The sequence below is a fragment of the Zosterops lateralis genome (genome assembly GCF_965231275.1).
Source record: "Zosterops lateralis genome assembly, chromosome: 1".
NCBI lineage: Eukaryota > Metazoa > Chordata > Aves > Passeriformes > Zosteropidae > Zosterops > Zosterops lateralis.
In genome coordinates, this window is record NC_139762.1 from 47,407,145 (window position 1) to 47,422,821 (window position 15,677).

The following is a 15,677-nucleotide window of genomic DNA, read 5'->3' on the forward strand; positions in this document are numbered from 1 at the left end:
CACTCAGCAAGTAGAATTTTCCAAAATGGGTTTGAACCTGAAAAATCTGTGTTCCCTATGCCGTGAGAAATTTCAGGGGCAAATTTCAATAATGAAGGAAAAGGAAAACATACTTGGTTATTTCAAGTCAGAACAGGAACTTGTCTTCCTGTGTGTGGGAATATAGTTTATGTGCATCACTTCACTGGTCACTTTTTTATCATACTAGGGAAGTATTTTCCATGTATTATTAGAGGGCTCTTAGGCTCCTGAGAGTGTTGTAAATGCCAGTTTATCTTTTAATTTTATTTCATTGATGCTTCCTTCCACATGAGGCTTTTTTAGTGAGGCATTTAATTACCATTGAAGGCAGTTAAAAGTTTTCTCTGCTGATGTCTTCCTAAACTCTGTAATCTTATGAAGTTTTTTCTGATTTCCAATTTATTCCACTGCAGTTTTCATTGCATGATTTCACATGGTGCTCAGGCCCTGTGATTACAAAATGTACATCTTATGAAAATGATTTGGTGCCAGAGGGGAAGCTCAGAGTACAGGAAATCATTAACATGCAAAAAAACCTGAGCTCCGAAATATCTTTAATTAGAAGCTTATTTCAAAAACTACCACCTGCCTCTCATTTTGTCTTTGCATTAGCTCTAAAAATACATTGTGGCTTAAAAGTATGATATAAATATAATAATACCCTGCTAGAATAACAAAAATACAAAACAACAGTAGCCAGACTTGTGCTTAAAGTAGCACTTTCTGGCTAAGAGACGTTCCTCTTGAGATACGAGCTGCTGAAACTATGTAGAGTACACTAAGTGATTCCATCTGATATGCAGAAAACACTGTGGTTTATATTTTCACTTTATAAATGTGTCACTGCCAAGGCCAACTGGCTGCAATGAGCTTTTTTGAAATAGACATTTCTGGTTGAGTGTTTGGAGGACTGCATTTCTCAAAGGGAAATGTAAAAACTCCATTCTATAGACACACATTAAAAACAAATGGCTGAAGGAAATAAGTTGACCTATAAAAACCTGGAAAATAGACGTTCATACACAATTTAATTTTCTTTAATTATGCTTTACATGTAATAGTTTGGATAACTGGAGTTTGACCCACTAGTACAAGCTAGTTAAAATCCAAATTTGAAAATTAATAAGTAGGAACAACACAAATAAGATGAACAAGGTGGTGGGTATATTGAGAAGTGCTGCTGTACTTTTAAAAGCCAGAAGAGTTTGTCTTGTGCCTGTTTCTTTGGACAGTACAGTTGCTGCTGCAGTGTGCTTGCAGATCACTGGAGCGCTGTAAAGAACTTGTAATATTACATGTCATGTCATATTCAATTGTGTCACTACTGTTAAAACAGGGGAGATTTTAACAATGGTATTTGTGTGTGATTGGGGATTATGCATGCTAAAGTTGAATGCTTCTGTTGTTTGCCATGACATGTAGTTTCATATATATTGCAGGAAGTGCTGTAGTGTTTCTCTTCATCACTTTCATGATGTTATGAAATTAGTAAGAATAAGATTGATATCAAAGCTATAGAGAAGAACAGAAGCTGTTACTATTTGTTAATTAAGCACTAACCTCGATATTTGTAATGACTTTTTTTTCTGAATTGTAATAAAATGACTTTTTAAAAAATGTAATATGTCGACTAGATTATCACTTTGTATCAATTGTATCTGCTATAGTTTTCATCAGAAGAGTAGAAATGAACAACTTAATTGTATATTTTAGACAAGCTTAAACCCTAAAAATTGTGGTCAGCAGTTGTCTATGAGACAGTTTTCTCACCACTATCAGTATAACCAGGAGTATCTGAAAATTAATTCTATTACAAAATTCATAAAATTTCTGTAGTAGGTAGGGCATTCCCTTTGCAACTAAATGTCTTTTACTTTTGATCTATACCAAACAATGTTTAGGACTTTTCAAAATGTAGTAGCAACAGGGTAAAAATTTAAACATACGAAACGTTATTTTTTTCTGTGACTTAAATTGTTTTATTTACAGTTTTAATTTTTCATACTTTTTTTTTTTCCCCTCTGACATTATATCCTTCTGTCTAAGAACAAATGAAAAACAGGAAGCCTTAAAAAACCCCAAAAGTACTAGTGTGTTCTGGTACTGTGCCCTTTAAAACAAACATTTCAAGCTGCTATCTGTAATTGACTTGTCTTCAGGTTACAGGTGTCAGGGAGTTCCCCTGAAGTTAAATGTTGGAAGTTAAAGTTCAGGAAATAGGGCTGTCAGACAGCTGCAGATTTCCTCTGTAGCATGCTACTGATGGTAGGAGAATTCATAGGAGACTTTGGAAGGGGATTTGAAGGTTCTCTATACCCAGTTTTACAGGGTTGCGTTCTTGATAAAGACGTAAAATAGAAGTGGAACCAAACAGCTGCTGTAGAGTGATGGGAGGGTTTACAGTGTGCCTGATGCTGAATGTGAACGGATGTGATTTTGAGGTAACAGAGTAGAGTGGCTGTGGTCACACAGATACCTGGGTTATGAAGCACTGTTTTCTTGCATGTCAAATAAAAATGCCATTAGTTTTTTGTAGTAGCCAGTAACTATACTTCAAAATGACCGTATCTGAGAGAGTGTGGTGGCAACCAGTGGGCTAGCACCTTTTACTGGATATCAGTATTTGCATTAGTTTCTAAGGGAACTTTTAGTGGTCAATCATTATTTTATATAGCTGTCTCACTCATACTCTTTCTAGACTGCATCAGCAGTGTCACCGTAATGTCAGCAGCTGTTGGGAAGTGGAAGCTGAGTATCATTAACATTGGTAGCATACCAGTACAAAACTTCTCAATTTTTCCTGGTAGTTCCTAGTCTTTTCTCATCAGGGGTATGTGATAGGACTAAATGCTGTGAAATTTCACAGCTTAGGGGAACAGAAATCTGCTGTAGATGCCTTGGAGAAGTCCAGAGATAAAAGACAGAATGACTTCTTTGTATGTCTGATTTGAATGGTTCTTCTCTTGAACCATCTAGTCCAATCCCACTTCCTAAGCAGGTGTGACTAGAAGTTGCTCAGGATTATGTTTTGTTGTATTTTCTGTATGTCTGTGGGAGAAGATTTTACCACCTTTCTGGAAAATGGGCTGTAGTGTTTGATGACCTTCACAGTAAAAAAACAACCCAAAACAACAAAAATCCTCCAACCTATGTTGAGATAGAATTTCATGTGATACAGTTTTGTTATTGTTTATTTTAGTCCTGTAAGTGGATGCCACAGAGAAGACTCCGACTTGCTCGTCTTTTCACTAGAGACTGAAAGATTCAACTTTGCCTCAACCAAATAAATGTGAATTGCACTTTCAAATGTCCTTCTTATCAGATAGTTGTTATTGGCAGCAGGGTTTATGATACATGTTATGAATTATATGCAGAATCTGGAAAAAAAGAATGGAAGGTCTTAATTTTTAGAAAACGGGAAAATTTGAAAATGAGATGGAGGAGGGAAGGACCCTGCTGGTTGATCTTCCTTCTTTTTTTTTTCTTTTTTTTTTTTTTCTTCCCTGTTTTTACCCTAAGCTAAATTTTTATTGTGCATTTCAATCACAAGGACAAGTAATGCAACATACTTTGTAGCCTTTTACACAGCTATTTTTTAAGTTTCTATGAAGAATCACAGTAGAGATGAACCATGTTTTTGCACTGTACATTTGTTGCTTTTCAGATATTGACTATTTCTTTGAGCTTTGTTACCTTTATGGAACTGTAAGAATGAAGTTTTAGTCTATTTTTGTTTTGCTTCACATTCCTATGTTAGAAACTTATTAAAGGATTGAAGGTGGAACTTAGTGAACAGACAATTTGTTTGGGTCATTCATGCATACAGAATCATTCCTGAGCCAAAATAGAGTATTTTAATTGAGGTGAATAGACATTTTAAATTACATTTGAATAGACAATAGACATTTGAATATTTCATGTAGTGTTAGCAAGATAAGAGCTTATGAATTCAGGAGAATGCATCTATCAGCTTCAGAAAGTGTTAGTCTTAATGATGTACCTCTCTTTGAATGCCTAAAAAATATTGTTTGCATGAATTATTACCCTTGCATATGAAGTGCAAACTGTATAATCAGCTTCTGATCTCAAAATCTTCCCAATGAGACTTTGAATTTAGATTGGTGTACTTGAGGCATGACGGACCATGTCTTATGACATATCTTATGGCTGCTGAATAATGCATGAGGCTTGAAATGATTTACTCCAAGCTGAATTTTTTTAATTTGATATTTTTTAGACTTGCTGGCAATACAGAGTTGGACTTTGTTTTTTCTTTCCTTGAAGACAGAAAATGTGAATGTAAAACATGGAAGACATTACCATTGTATTATTTTCACAACAATACATATTTGTAAGACTTTCTGTTATGTTGCTTAAATAGACTTGAAAGAAGAGAATTGATTATTTTAAACCACAACTGTTATGACTATTTGTAAGGTATGGAAGCATTTAGGAACCAGAATAAATTGGTGTTTTGAGAACATTGAAATGTTTCTTTAAATTGAAATCGTGATAGTTATATCCTTAGGAATTTTGTTTTGAAATAAAATATCTTGCTGTGGTTTTTTTTTTTTTTTTTTGGGGGGTGTATATATATATATATATATATACATTTTTTTTTTTTAGTATGCTGAATATTATTTCCCCCACAGTCTAGTTTGTTTATTTTAGAAGGTAAACTTTTATTGATGTTGGAATATTTTGTGTTTTTCCTCTTTCTAAACACTCCCATAAATGATCATTTACTTTTATTAGGATTACTTACGAGTACAAACTTAATTTAACTCACGGTTTTAGTATTAAAACTACACAAATAACATTGCTTTGTTTCCTTTGTATTTCTTTCTGTTGCTTCCCTTAGGTCGAGATTTGATCTGCATACAGTCCATGGATGGGATGCTCATGCTGTTTGAACAAGAAAGTTATGCTTTTGGCCGGTTTTTACCTGGTTTTCTTCTGCCTGGTCCCTTGGCTTACAGCTCTCGCACAGACTCTTTCATTACAGTGTCTTCTTGTCAGCAGGTGGAGAGTTACAAGTATGTGTTAATGTTCAGTAATTATAGTATACTTCAGAGGTATCATTTACTAGGTAAACATTGAAAGTTATCTTGTTGAATTTTTAATGCATTTACTGGAGTATGCAAAAGCCAAGTAGTTGCAGGAAAGATGTTAGATGTTGCTGAGTGATGTTGCTGATCTCAGTACATCATAGAAGAAAGTGTGCAGTGAGTCCTGAGGACTTTATGGTCCTACTTTATTTTTATAACGGTAGTAAGTCTAGTAGTTTATCAAGGCTCTGTTGCTCCCATTTGCCAGGTTTTTCCTTGTTTCAGTTCAGTCTAGTCTATGCTTTCAGCATTGGAATGTGGGTGAAACTGTTGTGAGCTATTTTAGTTTGTGACCATATTAAGTTTGTGGGTTCAACATTTAGAAAAATAGAACAATATGGAAAATAAAGACTGTGCAAGACATTTCCACTTCCTCCAAGCACAGGGACTATGTATTATAAGGCCAACTACACACAAATCTAATGGAGAATAAGAAAGAGAATGTGAAAGATTTTGAAAGACAGACAAGGGGGCATTTGTGTTTACTGTGGAGGAGCAGCTTGAATCCATGGGGCTCTCTGACACAACCACCGTGTTGAGAGTTTATCAAGTATCCATTGGTTTAGAATGAGATGGATGCTTGAGCAGTGGGACATTGCGGGGGATGCCTGCTGGGAAGCCTTTCTCAAACAAGAATTTCCCTGTTGCAGACCCTTGCTCTCACTGAGAACTAATGTTATTGAATCTCTATCCTATGCGGCACATTGGGGTGTGGTGGTGTTTGGGGCAGAGCTACTACCGGTGATGACTAAAATCCACACCCCTTAAGATGGATGAAAAAGTGGCAGAGCTGCCGGGATTACAGAGCAGAGGTTGTTCACAATTCTAACCAGCAGCCAAAGATGAGGGATGATCATACTGGAGCCAGTATTTCTTTAGCATCTTCATCCTGGATAGAAGGACAGAATGCATGTCCTGAAATTCAAGGACAATGTCAAGTTTTTGGAAGTGGCTAATAAAAAAAGGTTAGATAGGGCTGCCAATCAGAGGAATATCATGAGGCTGAGGGAATGGGCAAATACCTTAAGGATTTTTTTCAGAGATCATCATACATATTAAAGAAAATAAGAATACCCCCTTTTATAAATAATGCTGTGGGAATAGGGAATGTTAGTTGAACATGATGCTTTGTCACGCTACCCTGTTCTGTCACTTGTAGTTCTCAAGCAATATTCTTTTTATTTTGCTCCTTAAGATTAATCAGATTATAGATATAATGTATTGTTTTCTTAAAACTGGACAAGATATATGTGTTGCAAGCAAAAGTAATTTAATAGAAAATTTATAATTTTCCTAAGAATATAGAATTACAATTCTAATACACTATTAGAATAAAAATATAATATAATCTATTAATGTTGTCAAGGAATAAAGAAACATTTTTTCCTTTAAAATGAACATCTCATATGTTTAAATTACGTTCAGATTCTTGACCTTTACAAACAACGTGACTATGATTATCCATCAGTCTGTTACTAATTCAAAAGTGTGCCATCCTTACTGTAGGGATATAGTTTTAAAGGAATTTTTCACTTGGTTATTGGTCTTTAGTGTCAAATGTTAAGACACTAATGGAACTAATCTCTAGTGTGTGTCTGAAATATTAGGACATTAGAACAGAGTTAAGTAATCCTTTTAAAATGAAGGAAACAGAAATGCTAAGGAGAGAAGAGGTTATTTTTACGGTATTGAATAAAAATACAACACTTCTATCTGGTGTTCTTAGCAGAATGAGTTGCCAAACTTCAAATTATCTGTCTTCTAATAGCTCTTACAGAGCAATAGCTTCATTTGAAAGAATTTTTTACTGTGTTGATCCTGAATTCTTTCAAGATCTAAAAGCAAAATACCTCTAATATGCTTGGTGTGATAGATGAATTAGAAGTGGCTTGAGATTTTTTCAGTCTGTGGCTTGAGGGTTTTTTTTGTGAAAGACTATATGCAGATAACTGGTACTTAAATATCAGTATATATTGCTGTTTGATGTGACCTTGATTTCAAACCTCTGTATTACATCTCTGATTAGTTGATAAAATGTTAAGGTGGTTTTCAAGACCATCAGTAAAATATGGTAAAGAGAAAATTTTGTTAGGTAAGGATTCTTCTGGCTCCCTTCCAACTCAGCTTATCAGCTGATTCTGTGAATCTACAACTTCTCTTATAATACAGAGGACAGTTAAAGACATCCTATTGTACTAAAAACAATTCTCTCAGTATTATTAATTGGGTCATTCACCTTAAACAATTGGATTTCTTACTCCAAGTGCATAGTTTACTTTTGTAAGTAAAACAATTTTAGAAACTAAAATACTTCAGTAGCAAGCAGGGAATCACTGGATAATTAGGGTTGGAAGGGACCTCTGGAGATCATCTAGTGCAAGTCCCCTGCCAAGACAGGGTCACCTTGAGCAGGAATATCCAGATGGGCTGTGACTGTCTCCAGGGAGGGAGACTCCATGACTTTCCATTGAGCCTTCCCAGTGAGATTGCTTTGCCTCCCTCAATGTAAAGAAGTTTTTCCTCATGTTGACGTGGAACTTCTTGTGGTTTAATGTATGGCCATTATGCCTTGTCCTTTTGCTGCACCACAATATATGCATGAAATGAGAGGAATATTGTTCTCATCATTTTAAATCTCCAACTTTGACGATGAAGAAAAATATGTACTGCTATTTTAGATTGAATTGGAACATTCAGAATTGTGTTGGTTTAAGCTTAGGAGCTGATGGCACTCCATGAGTTCAAGAATGAAATGCTGTCTTTTTGGATAAGTTTAAGTTGGGTCTTACTCTATTGTTTATTTCACTTATGTAGAAACCTTCACTATTCCACAAATTATCTATGTGCACACAGAGGAAATGGGGTATATCAGTGAGTTACAATACCAGCACAAATTCAGGAAACAGTTACAGAAGAATCAATGAGGACACAGTTTGAACACTGAGGATTGCACAAGTGTAAAGAGGACAGATAGATATGCAGAGCTTTTATGGCAGTTGATATTGTTTGTTCAGATTGTTCATTGTTCATTCTTCATTGCCAATTTTTCTTAGTTTGGCTTGTTGGCAGTTAAAATAATAAAACCGCCACAAACCTTCCAACTTTTGCTAAATGTGCCACCTACTGATTCCAGTTTACTGTGGTCTCTTAAATTGGAGCTGCTTGGTTTACTTAATGGAGGTGCTTGCAAGTTTCACTATTAGGTGGAGCAGATTGTACTTCTGAGTGGTTTAGGAAGTTTTTAAAAAGCTTAGTAGATCAAAAAAAATATTTTTGGTTAGAATTCCAATTTCACAATTTGATAATTTATTTCTTCTATCTTTGTGGTCTGTACTTCTATTTACTAGTATTTAGACTGTTGAATTTATTTTAACTCTGCATAAAATCTGAATAAAAATACTTGGTTTAATCTCTACCTTTACACTTAGCTGCTATTCTACCCTGATGCTGATGCTAGTCTTAACATCCTTGCTGATGGTAGACACGTTGCAGTAGGCTTTCCAACTATCCTTTTAGACTGTGATTTTACTGTGTATGTATACTCACGATAATTATTTTTTACTTAATATAGAGGTATTAAGTACAAAGGTATAATATATTTTTAAAAATATTTTTAAACTGCCTGTAACAGATACCAAGTGCTGGCATTTGCGACAGATGCTGATGAAAGGCAAGACACAGAGGAGCGAAAACTCAGTTCTGGAAAAAGACTTGCGGTAAAACCTGTTTATTTTTAAATTTTTAAAACCCGTTTATTTTACATACCCTGTATGAACACTGCACACATATTGAAATGACTGATGCTAAGTTACGAATGGAAATACTGTCTGCTGACAAAGGATCTGATCCAAAGGATCTGATCCAATTGCTGCTAAAGGTAATGGAAAGACTCCAGTAGATTTCTGTTAAGGTTTCTTTGGGCCTTAGTTGTTTAAGGCTGGACCTTAAAATTTGCCGTTGTTCTAATGAGAAAAGAAAAACAACTGCGGTGAAAATAACTATTTCCAAGGCAATCTTTGTAATACAGAACCTACACTGTAGTAAGAATAAATAGGTACACCTGAATTATTGCTCATGTTTTTAAATGAAGTCTGATGTGATTTTGTAATGTAGAAAATTAATCTTATTCTCCTTGGGGGATCTGTTGTACTTAGAGAAAAATTCACAGTGAAATGTTTCCATACATAGTGTCCTGAACTGTTTTTGTCAAAAACCTTTGGATTCAATAGTCTTCTGGAGGTCCCTGTCACTAATTTGTTTAATATTTGAGCTGCCTCCTCTTAAGAGAAAGAGAATTTAATTCTATGTGGTCCTGCAGTAGAGTTGCTTGTCTGCTAAATATACTGCATATATAAAATGCTAGATTCATCATATTTCAGGTACAGCAGTAAAATATTGGGAGAGCATCTTCCTTCCACTGGCTAATTGTAGAATTTTTCAAATCCATGTAGTCTGAATCCTACATATAGAAGTAGGAGAAAGCAATCTATAAACAAAAAACCTAAAGACTTCAGCAGATATACTGCAAATGAAACAGTTTTTTTTAATCTAAAATGTGAAGCATGCATGGAAACAAACATAATAAACTGGATTTTTCTGTTTAAGTTAGAAGAATGCACTTCTAGTTTCATACATCAAATATGCCAGGATATCTGCTGACACATTCTATGCTCTTTAAGCAAAATGATTGATGCTGTTCATACAGAAAGTGCTGACAGTTGAACTTTGATATATTTTTACTTCAAAATTCTAAATTTCTGTTTAACCAGCTTGGCAGAAGTCAAAAGCATTTTTTGCATGTGTGTTTAGCTGAAATTTCTCAGAGGAGAAGAAACTAACCAATGAAATGTGTCAATAAGCAGTAGTATTGTTTAAAGACAGGTGAGGCAGGATTTCTAAGTAGTTGTTTATTATATCAATGTATGTAGTTGGAGAAGTAAACAAACTATGATATACACGAAATTCTCCAGATTAAAGGGTGTACATGAGTGACTGCAAGCCAAAATATTGGCTTACACACTTAAAATGTTTGTCTAGTTTTCCATTAACATTAACATATATTGGTGGAATAAATTATCACCTTTTGCTCTCTGTCCTTGGATAATGAAGGACACGTACAGAGGCAGATGAAAATGATTCTAGATATATATTCTTGGATTCATTAGTTAAAGTATAAAGCATTTCCATTTTGAATGGGATGTGTATTTTAAATTCTAAATGTACTTAACTGAACTGCGTAGCACACAATTCATGACTGTTTTAAAAAGTTTTTGTTGCTTGAGTCACATTAAGGAAAGTTACCGACTGCCCTCAGAGTAAGAGGATAATTCCTGTCTAGAAAAAGACCTTGATTTTGCTTTTCTATCTATGCTAATGATATGTAATTTGATTAGTTCTGAGCCTTCTCAAAGTTTTGTCTTTAATATGCAGTTGTCATTTGATTTCTGGAGCATGCTTTTTCTTTTGAAGGTGGATTGGGTTTTAAACATCGGAGAGCAAGCACGGGATATATGCGTTGTCTCATTTAATCAGGGAGTTTCTTCAGTGTTTGTGCTTGGTGAGAGAAACTTCTTTTGCCTAAAGGATAATGGGCAAATACGATTCATGAAAAAGCTTGATTACAGTCCGAGTTGCTTCATTCCTTACTGTTCAGGTTTGTAAAAGGAAGATTTAACTTTAGCTTGGTTACTTTATTTAATTTTTTTAAATTTTTTTTTTTAACCACTGAATAAATATATTTTTTCTGAATAAGCAGGTTGGATGGATCATTGTGCAACCTGGTCTAGTGGAAGGTGTCCTTGCCAATAACATTTAGGTTAGATATTAGGAATTAGGCATTTAGGAAGAAGTTCTTTACTATGAGGGTGGTGTGACACTGCAACAGGTTGCCCCAATGCTGGCAGTGTTAAAAGCCAGGTTGGATAAGGCCTTGAGTGACCTGGTCTAATGGGAGGTGTCCCTGCCCATGTTAGTGAGGGTTGGGACTAGATGGTCTTTAAGGTCCATTCTAACCCAAGCCATTTTATGATTCTGTGAGTCTATGATCTGTGGCATCATAGAATTTGGAGCTCTCTTTTTGAATGAAGCAGGTTTATTTTCAAGTGTTACTTTTTGTGAAATGTCATAGTTTTTAGAATCTAAATATTTTCTTATCACCAAATTGAGGTACTTGTCTGGTGCCTAGGCTATCAAAGCAACAAACACAGAAGAATGACAGTCTTTGGAAGAGTAAACTAATATTTGAGGACCTTTTGATTTATGACCTGATACTTACAGATTCTTAAAATATCAAAGTTTATTGCATTGATGGAAACAACTTGGTTAGATACTTGGTTAGAATTATAGACTCTTAATACCTATTCTCTTTTAATGCTTCAAAAACTATCTGAAATTTTTGACAGTATGTCTCCTTTTGGACTTAAAATATCATTTTCATCTTTAGAAATTTGTTCTTAGCAATCTTCACATTTTATACTTTCTGATTTGAATTATACTATAAGTAAACCCTATAAATGCATACACATTTAATTGGTATTCGCAAGTTAAAGAAGTAATGAATAGTGTAAGTAGCAGATATTTAGTCAATGTGTATTTTGTCGTATCTATCCAGGCATGCCAACATGGCCATTATGAGTCTTTGTTTGTCATGTTTCAAATTACCAAACATGGCTGGCCAGAACCTTAGAAAGTTATGGCAGGAGTTGTGTAATATGCAATTGAAATTGGTATCCATTAATCTCATACATCCTTGGTTAGTGCCAATGTAACTTTCCTAACTTTTGATGCTTTATAATAAATTAATTTATAACAACTAATGGCTTAAAAATAAAAGAAAACAAAACTATATAAGTCTCAAAGAAAAGTACTGGCTGTTGAAAAGTCTTCCATCCTAAAATTGTTTTTTTTTTAATCTTTGAACAGTGCAAGAAGGAACAATAAACACTTTAATTGCAAACCACAGTAAAATGTTGAATGTTTATCAAGATGTTACTTTGAAATGGGCTACTCAACTTCCCTGCATTCCTGTATCAGTAAAAGTAGCAAATTTTCAGTAAGTAACTGTTTAAGTTTACTATTTGCTTAGATTAATCTCTGGTTGTGTAATTTGCTTCTAGATCCTAACAAACAGTTCTGAGGTATGTAGCAAATAAGGTAACTTTTAAAAGGAAAATTTCCTAGTTTTTTTTTCCTTTGTTTTGTAAAATGTTCATTTCATTAATGAGTGTACTAGAACAGTACTAGAATTGCTCTATTGTGCTTTACGTTTTCTGGTTTCTTTTGAGTGAAATTTGAACCTGGAGTCTCATAGCTCCAGCCCAGTAGCTTCTTTTTGAAAAGAATGAGAAGTGTGGTTGTGCAATCTGGCAACGTCCTTCCCTGAGACAGGAAAATAGGGAATCTCACTGAAAATCTGTTCTTCATTAAGCATTTAGGAGCATATGCATTCCAGAGATTATTTGTTGTATGGTTTCTTCTGAGCTGCTTCACCGGCTCTCTCGACAACCATATGATGCAGATTTGTGGGTCTGAAGCTCAGACAGAAATGTGGTTATGGCTTGAAAGAAGGAGGACTCACATGTGGGAAGCAGGAAGGTTTATTAAACCCCAAGGCCCAGGTGCAGAGTGAGCTCTCTGGAACACAGGTTGCCCATTAAATACCAGGGGCATCTCCCAGGCAAGGCGACACTCAGATCCAATTTAGGGAATGGGGGGAGTGACTAAGAACAGGGGGCATTGGCAGGGCTACTTAGGGACAGAAAGGGGAGTGGGAAACCTGATGCTCTGGCTGAGTCACTCTGAAGCTCTACCAGAACTCAGGCTTTAGGGTATGGGTTACCAGGGAAAGGCTGCAGGGAATTGAGGATGGGGAGTATAGGGATAAACCATTACAGAACTTAAAACAAAGCATACAGAACTTGAGGAAACCCCAAAATGCACACTGCAACATTGTTGGAACAGATGGTTAAAATCCAGTGTTAAATTATGGAATTAAGGAACTGTTTAAATTGCTGAGGGCTGCACTGCAACAGACTTCGCAGTCTTTTTGTAAAAGAAGCATAGAACAGATTAGGGAAAAAGTGGTTGGGTAGGGGATTGGGTGAAGAGAAGGTAGGACACATTTATAACTTGGGCCACGACTGTCACTTTGTCATAAGCAAACCCCACAGAAAGGTTCAGCCAGTGTTTTTATACAATCCAATTTATGCCTGTGCCCCCAGAGCTGGGCTGGGTGCTGGTTGCACAGTGCCTATGACCATAGGGGATGCAGTAGGAGTGTCCTTGTCACATAGATCTTCTGATCCTCAGCAGGCTAGTTGCTGCTGGGCCAACACACACTGCATTGCTAAACATTTGATCATAAGTCCAGCATTTTACCTTCAAACAAATGGAAAGAACATCTGACTAACTAGCTTTACTGAGTTGTGCAGAGTAATCTAAGGGATGTTTGTGTTTTGTTTGTTACTAATAGATGCCTAATTTTTTTTTTTTAAATTATTCATAATTTATTTTTTTTAGACTCTGGAGAGAGTTGGGCTGGCTTTCATCCAACAGGTCTTAACAAGTGAAATATAATGAACAGTCTCAGTGGGCCACTTAGTATAACCCAGAAGTTAATTATGCAGAATATGACAGCACAGCTTTTGAAGTATGGAAAAAATATTCGTATTACAAAATTTAAAAAAAAACCCATTGATGTTTACAATAGCAGATTGTACTAACATTTGTATATACAATTACTTGTTTGGAAACCCATTATATTGAACCATTTGTTTCAATAATGTGTCTAAAATGTTTATGCAGATTTTGCCTGTTCCCTGTGAACTTCAACCCTCAGGAGTTTGATATTAGGGAGAACTATGACAGCCTAAAACCTATCCCAGCTCAATTTTCCAATTAGATTCAGAATTCCCACAGACCTACAAATGCCAGGGTTTGACTTGGGGTTGTGTTCTTTAGCAAGTAAAGAGATAGCAATCTAGTTATGCAAACCTCTTTATAGAGGTACTGATAAATGAAGGACGATCTGTGTGCTTACACCCAATGGCCTGAAAGGCAGGGAAAGGTCCAGGGCTGTGTGTTTCTGAGCTATGCTTTTACCTGTCTATTGGTAAATATGCAGTATGCTTGTACTTCCTTCTGGCATTAAAAAAACCAGATGAGCTAAACAGCAAAAACTGTAGTAAAGCCTGTAGAGATAGTAATTTGGCTTTAACAGGGCATATGTGTTTGCTTTGGTGTTTTAAAAAATATTTTGAAAGGGAATTCTTTGTGGGTCAATGTCATAATGATTTTCTTGTACTCAGGAGAGACCTCAAGCTTAGTTGGGGCCACTGAGTACAGCACTACTGTAACATAAATAATATTAAGGGCTTTAATAAGCATAAAGTTGTTAATCCTACACTGCTGAAAGATTGAAGTGCCTTAATTATGATGTATGCCAATTAATTACTTTCTTCACTTTTAATGCAATAATACTCACAAAGTAAATGGAGCATTCTGAAACAGTTATCTCTACAGTTCGTACACATTCATTTGTATTTTCTCCCTTAGGCGTAATGTCCGTTACTTCTAATGTGTGACTCCAGCTTGCTGGATAAGAAAAACACTATTAGAAGCTATTTTATGTAAATCCCTTGGGGCAGGAGTAGTGATTGCCTCACAAATGCGGCTTGTGATTCCAGTATATGCCCCTCCTTATTGTTTATGAATTGATTTTTCCTCTTAAAATAACATGTAATACAGTATTTCTATATTGCAATGCCAGTATATAGGTAAAGATAATATACTACAAGATTTGAGATTAAATTCCAGTACAAACTGCTTGATTTCAGAAGCATTTTCAGAAACACGGAAGAAAAAACAGAATCAAGGCAAATTGGTCACTTAGAACATTTTTAGGTGCTCCTGCACTCTAAAAGTTATGCATCTTTAAGCTGTTAAATTACACTTTTTTGCCTTCTGTTAAAACCTGAATGCTCTCTTTTAGGATGTTGAAAATTTGCTATAAAAGCTTGTGATCAGGAACTTGAACTGCAGGCAAATTTTTGAGTCTTTATCTTATTCTGGGTTTTCCCTGAATATCTCTATTTTTAGTTACTGAACTGGAAGTTCAGTTCTAGTAATTGTTACAGAAGTTTGTCCCTTATTTTGTTGGAAGTTTATATTCTGGTTCTGTTAATATTTGTTAGTTACTGTTTCTGACATATTTTTAATGTCAAGGGGACTCCTACATATTTCACACTGCCTGGATTGCTTCAGAAGTGTAACCACTTACACTGGCAGTTTCAATTAATTTGAACTGCTTATGTCTTTGTCTCTGCACAAATTTATCTTCCCTGGAGATAAGCAGGGGAATGAATAAGCTTGCTTGTACAGTTACGTTTTTGATTGCCCTGGGTTGTTACCCTTCAAGTTATGTCTATGTAAACATATTCTCACTGAAGCTGAAACTGTTAAAGAAAATGGTTTAGGTGTTCTGCCTGAGTTGGTTAAAAAGCCCCAAACATCCCCCAAACAAATGTACAAACAGCCCTTTCCAGACCTTTC

At 35.4% G+C, this 15,677-nt stretch overlaps 1 protein-coding gene across 8 annotated transcripts in view; it reads left to right on the forward strand.

Annotated features, from left to right (window-relative positions):
* Window positions 1-15,677, forward strand: part of BBS9 (Bardet-Biedl syndrome 9) — a 292,981-nt gene that overhangs the window by 34,143 nt on the left and 243,161 nt on the right. For 5 of the 8 annotated variants that reach the window (XM_083855192.1, XM_083855190.1, XM_083855193.1 and 2 more), the window contains exons 6-10: window positions 4,259-4,372; window positions 4,883-5,057; window positions 8,761-8,845; window positions 10,599-10,782; window positions 12,051-12,180. In XM_083855192.1, coding sequence (XP_083711318.1) covers window positions 4,259-4,372; window positions 4,883-5,057; window positions 8,761-8,845; window positions 10,599-10,782; window positions 12,051-12,180 — 688 coding nt within the window. The remainder of the gene's footprint in view (window positions 1-4,258; window positions 4,373-4,882; window positions 5,058-8,760; window positions 8,846-10,598; window positions 10,783-12,050; window positions 12,181-15,677) is intronic. The other 3 variants (XM_083855196.1, XM_083855195.1, XM_083855191.1) reach the window with 1 other exon arrangement.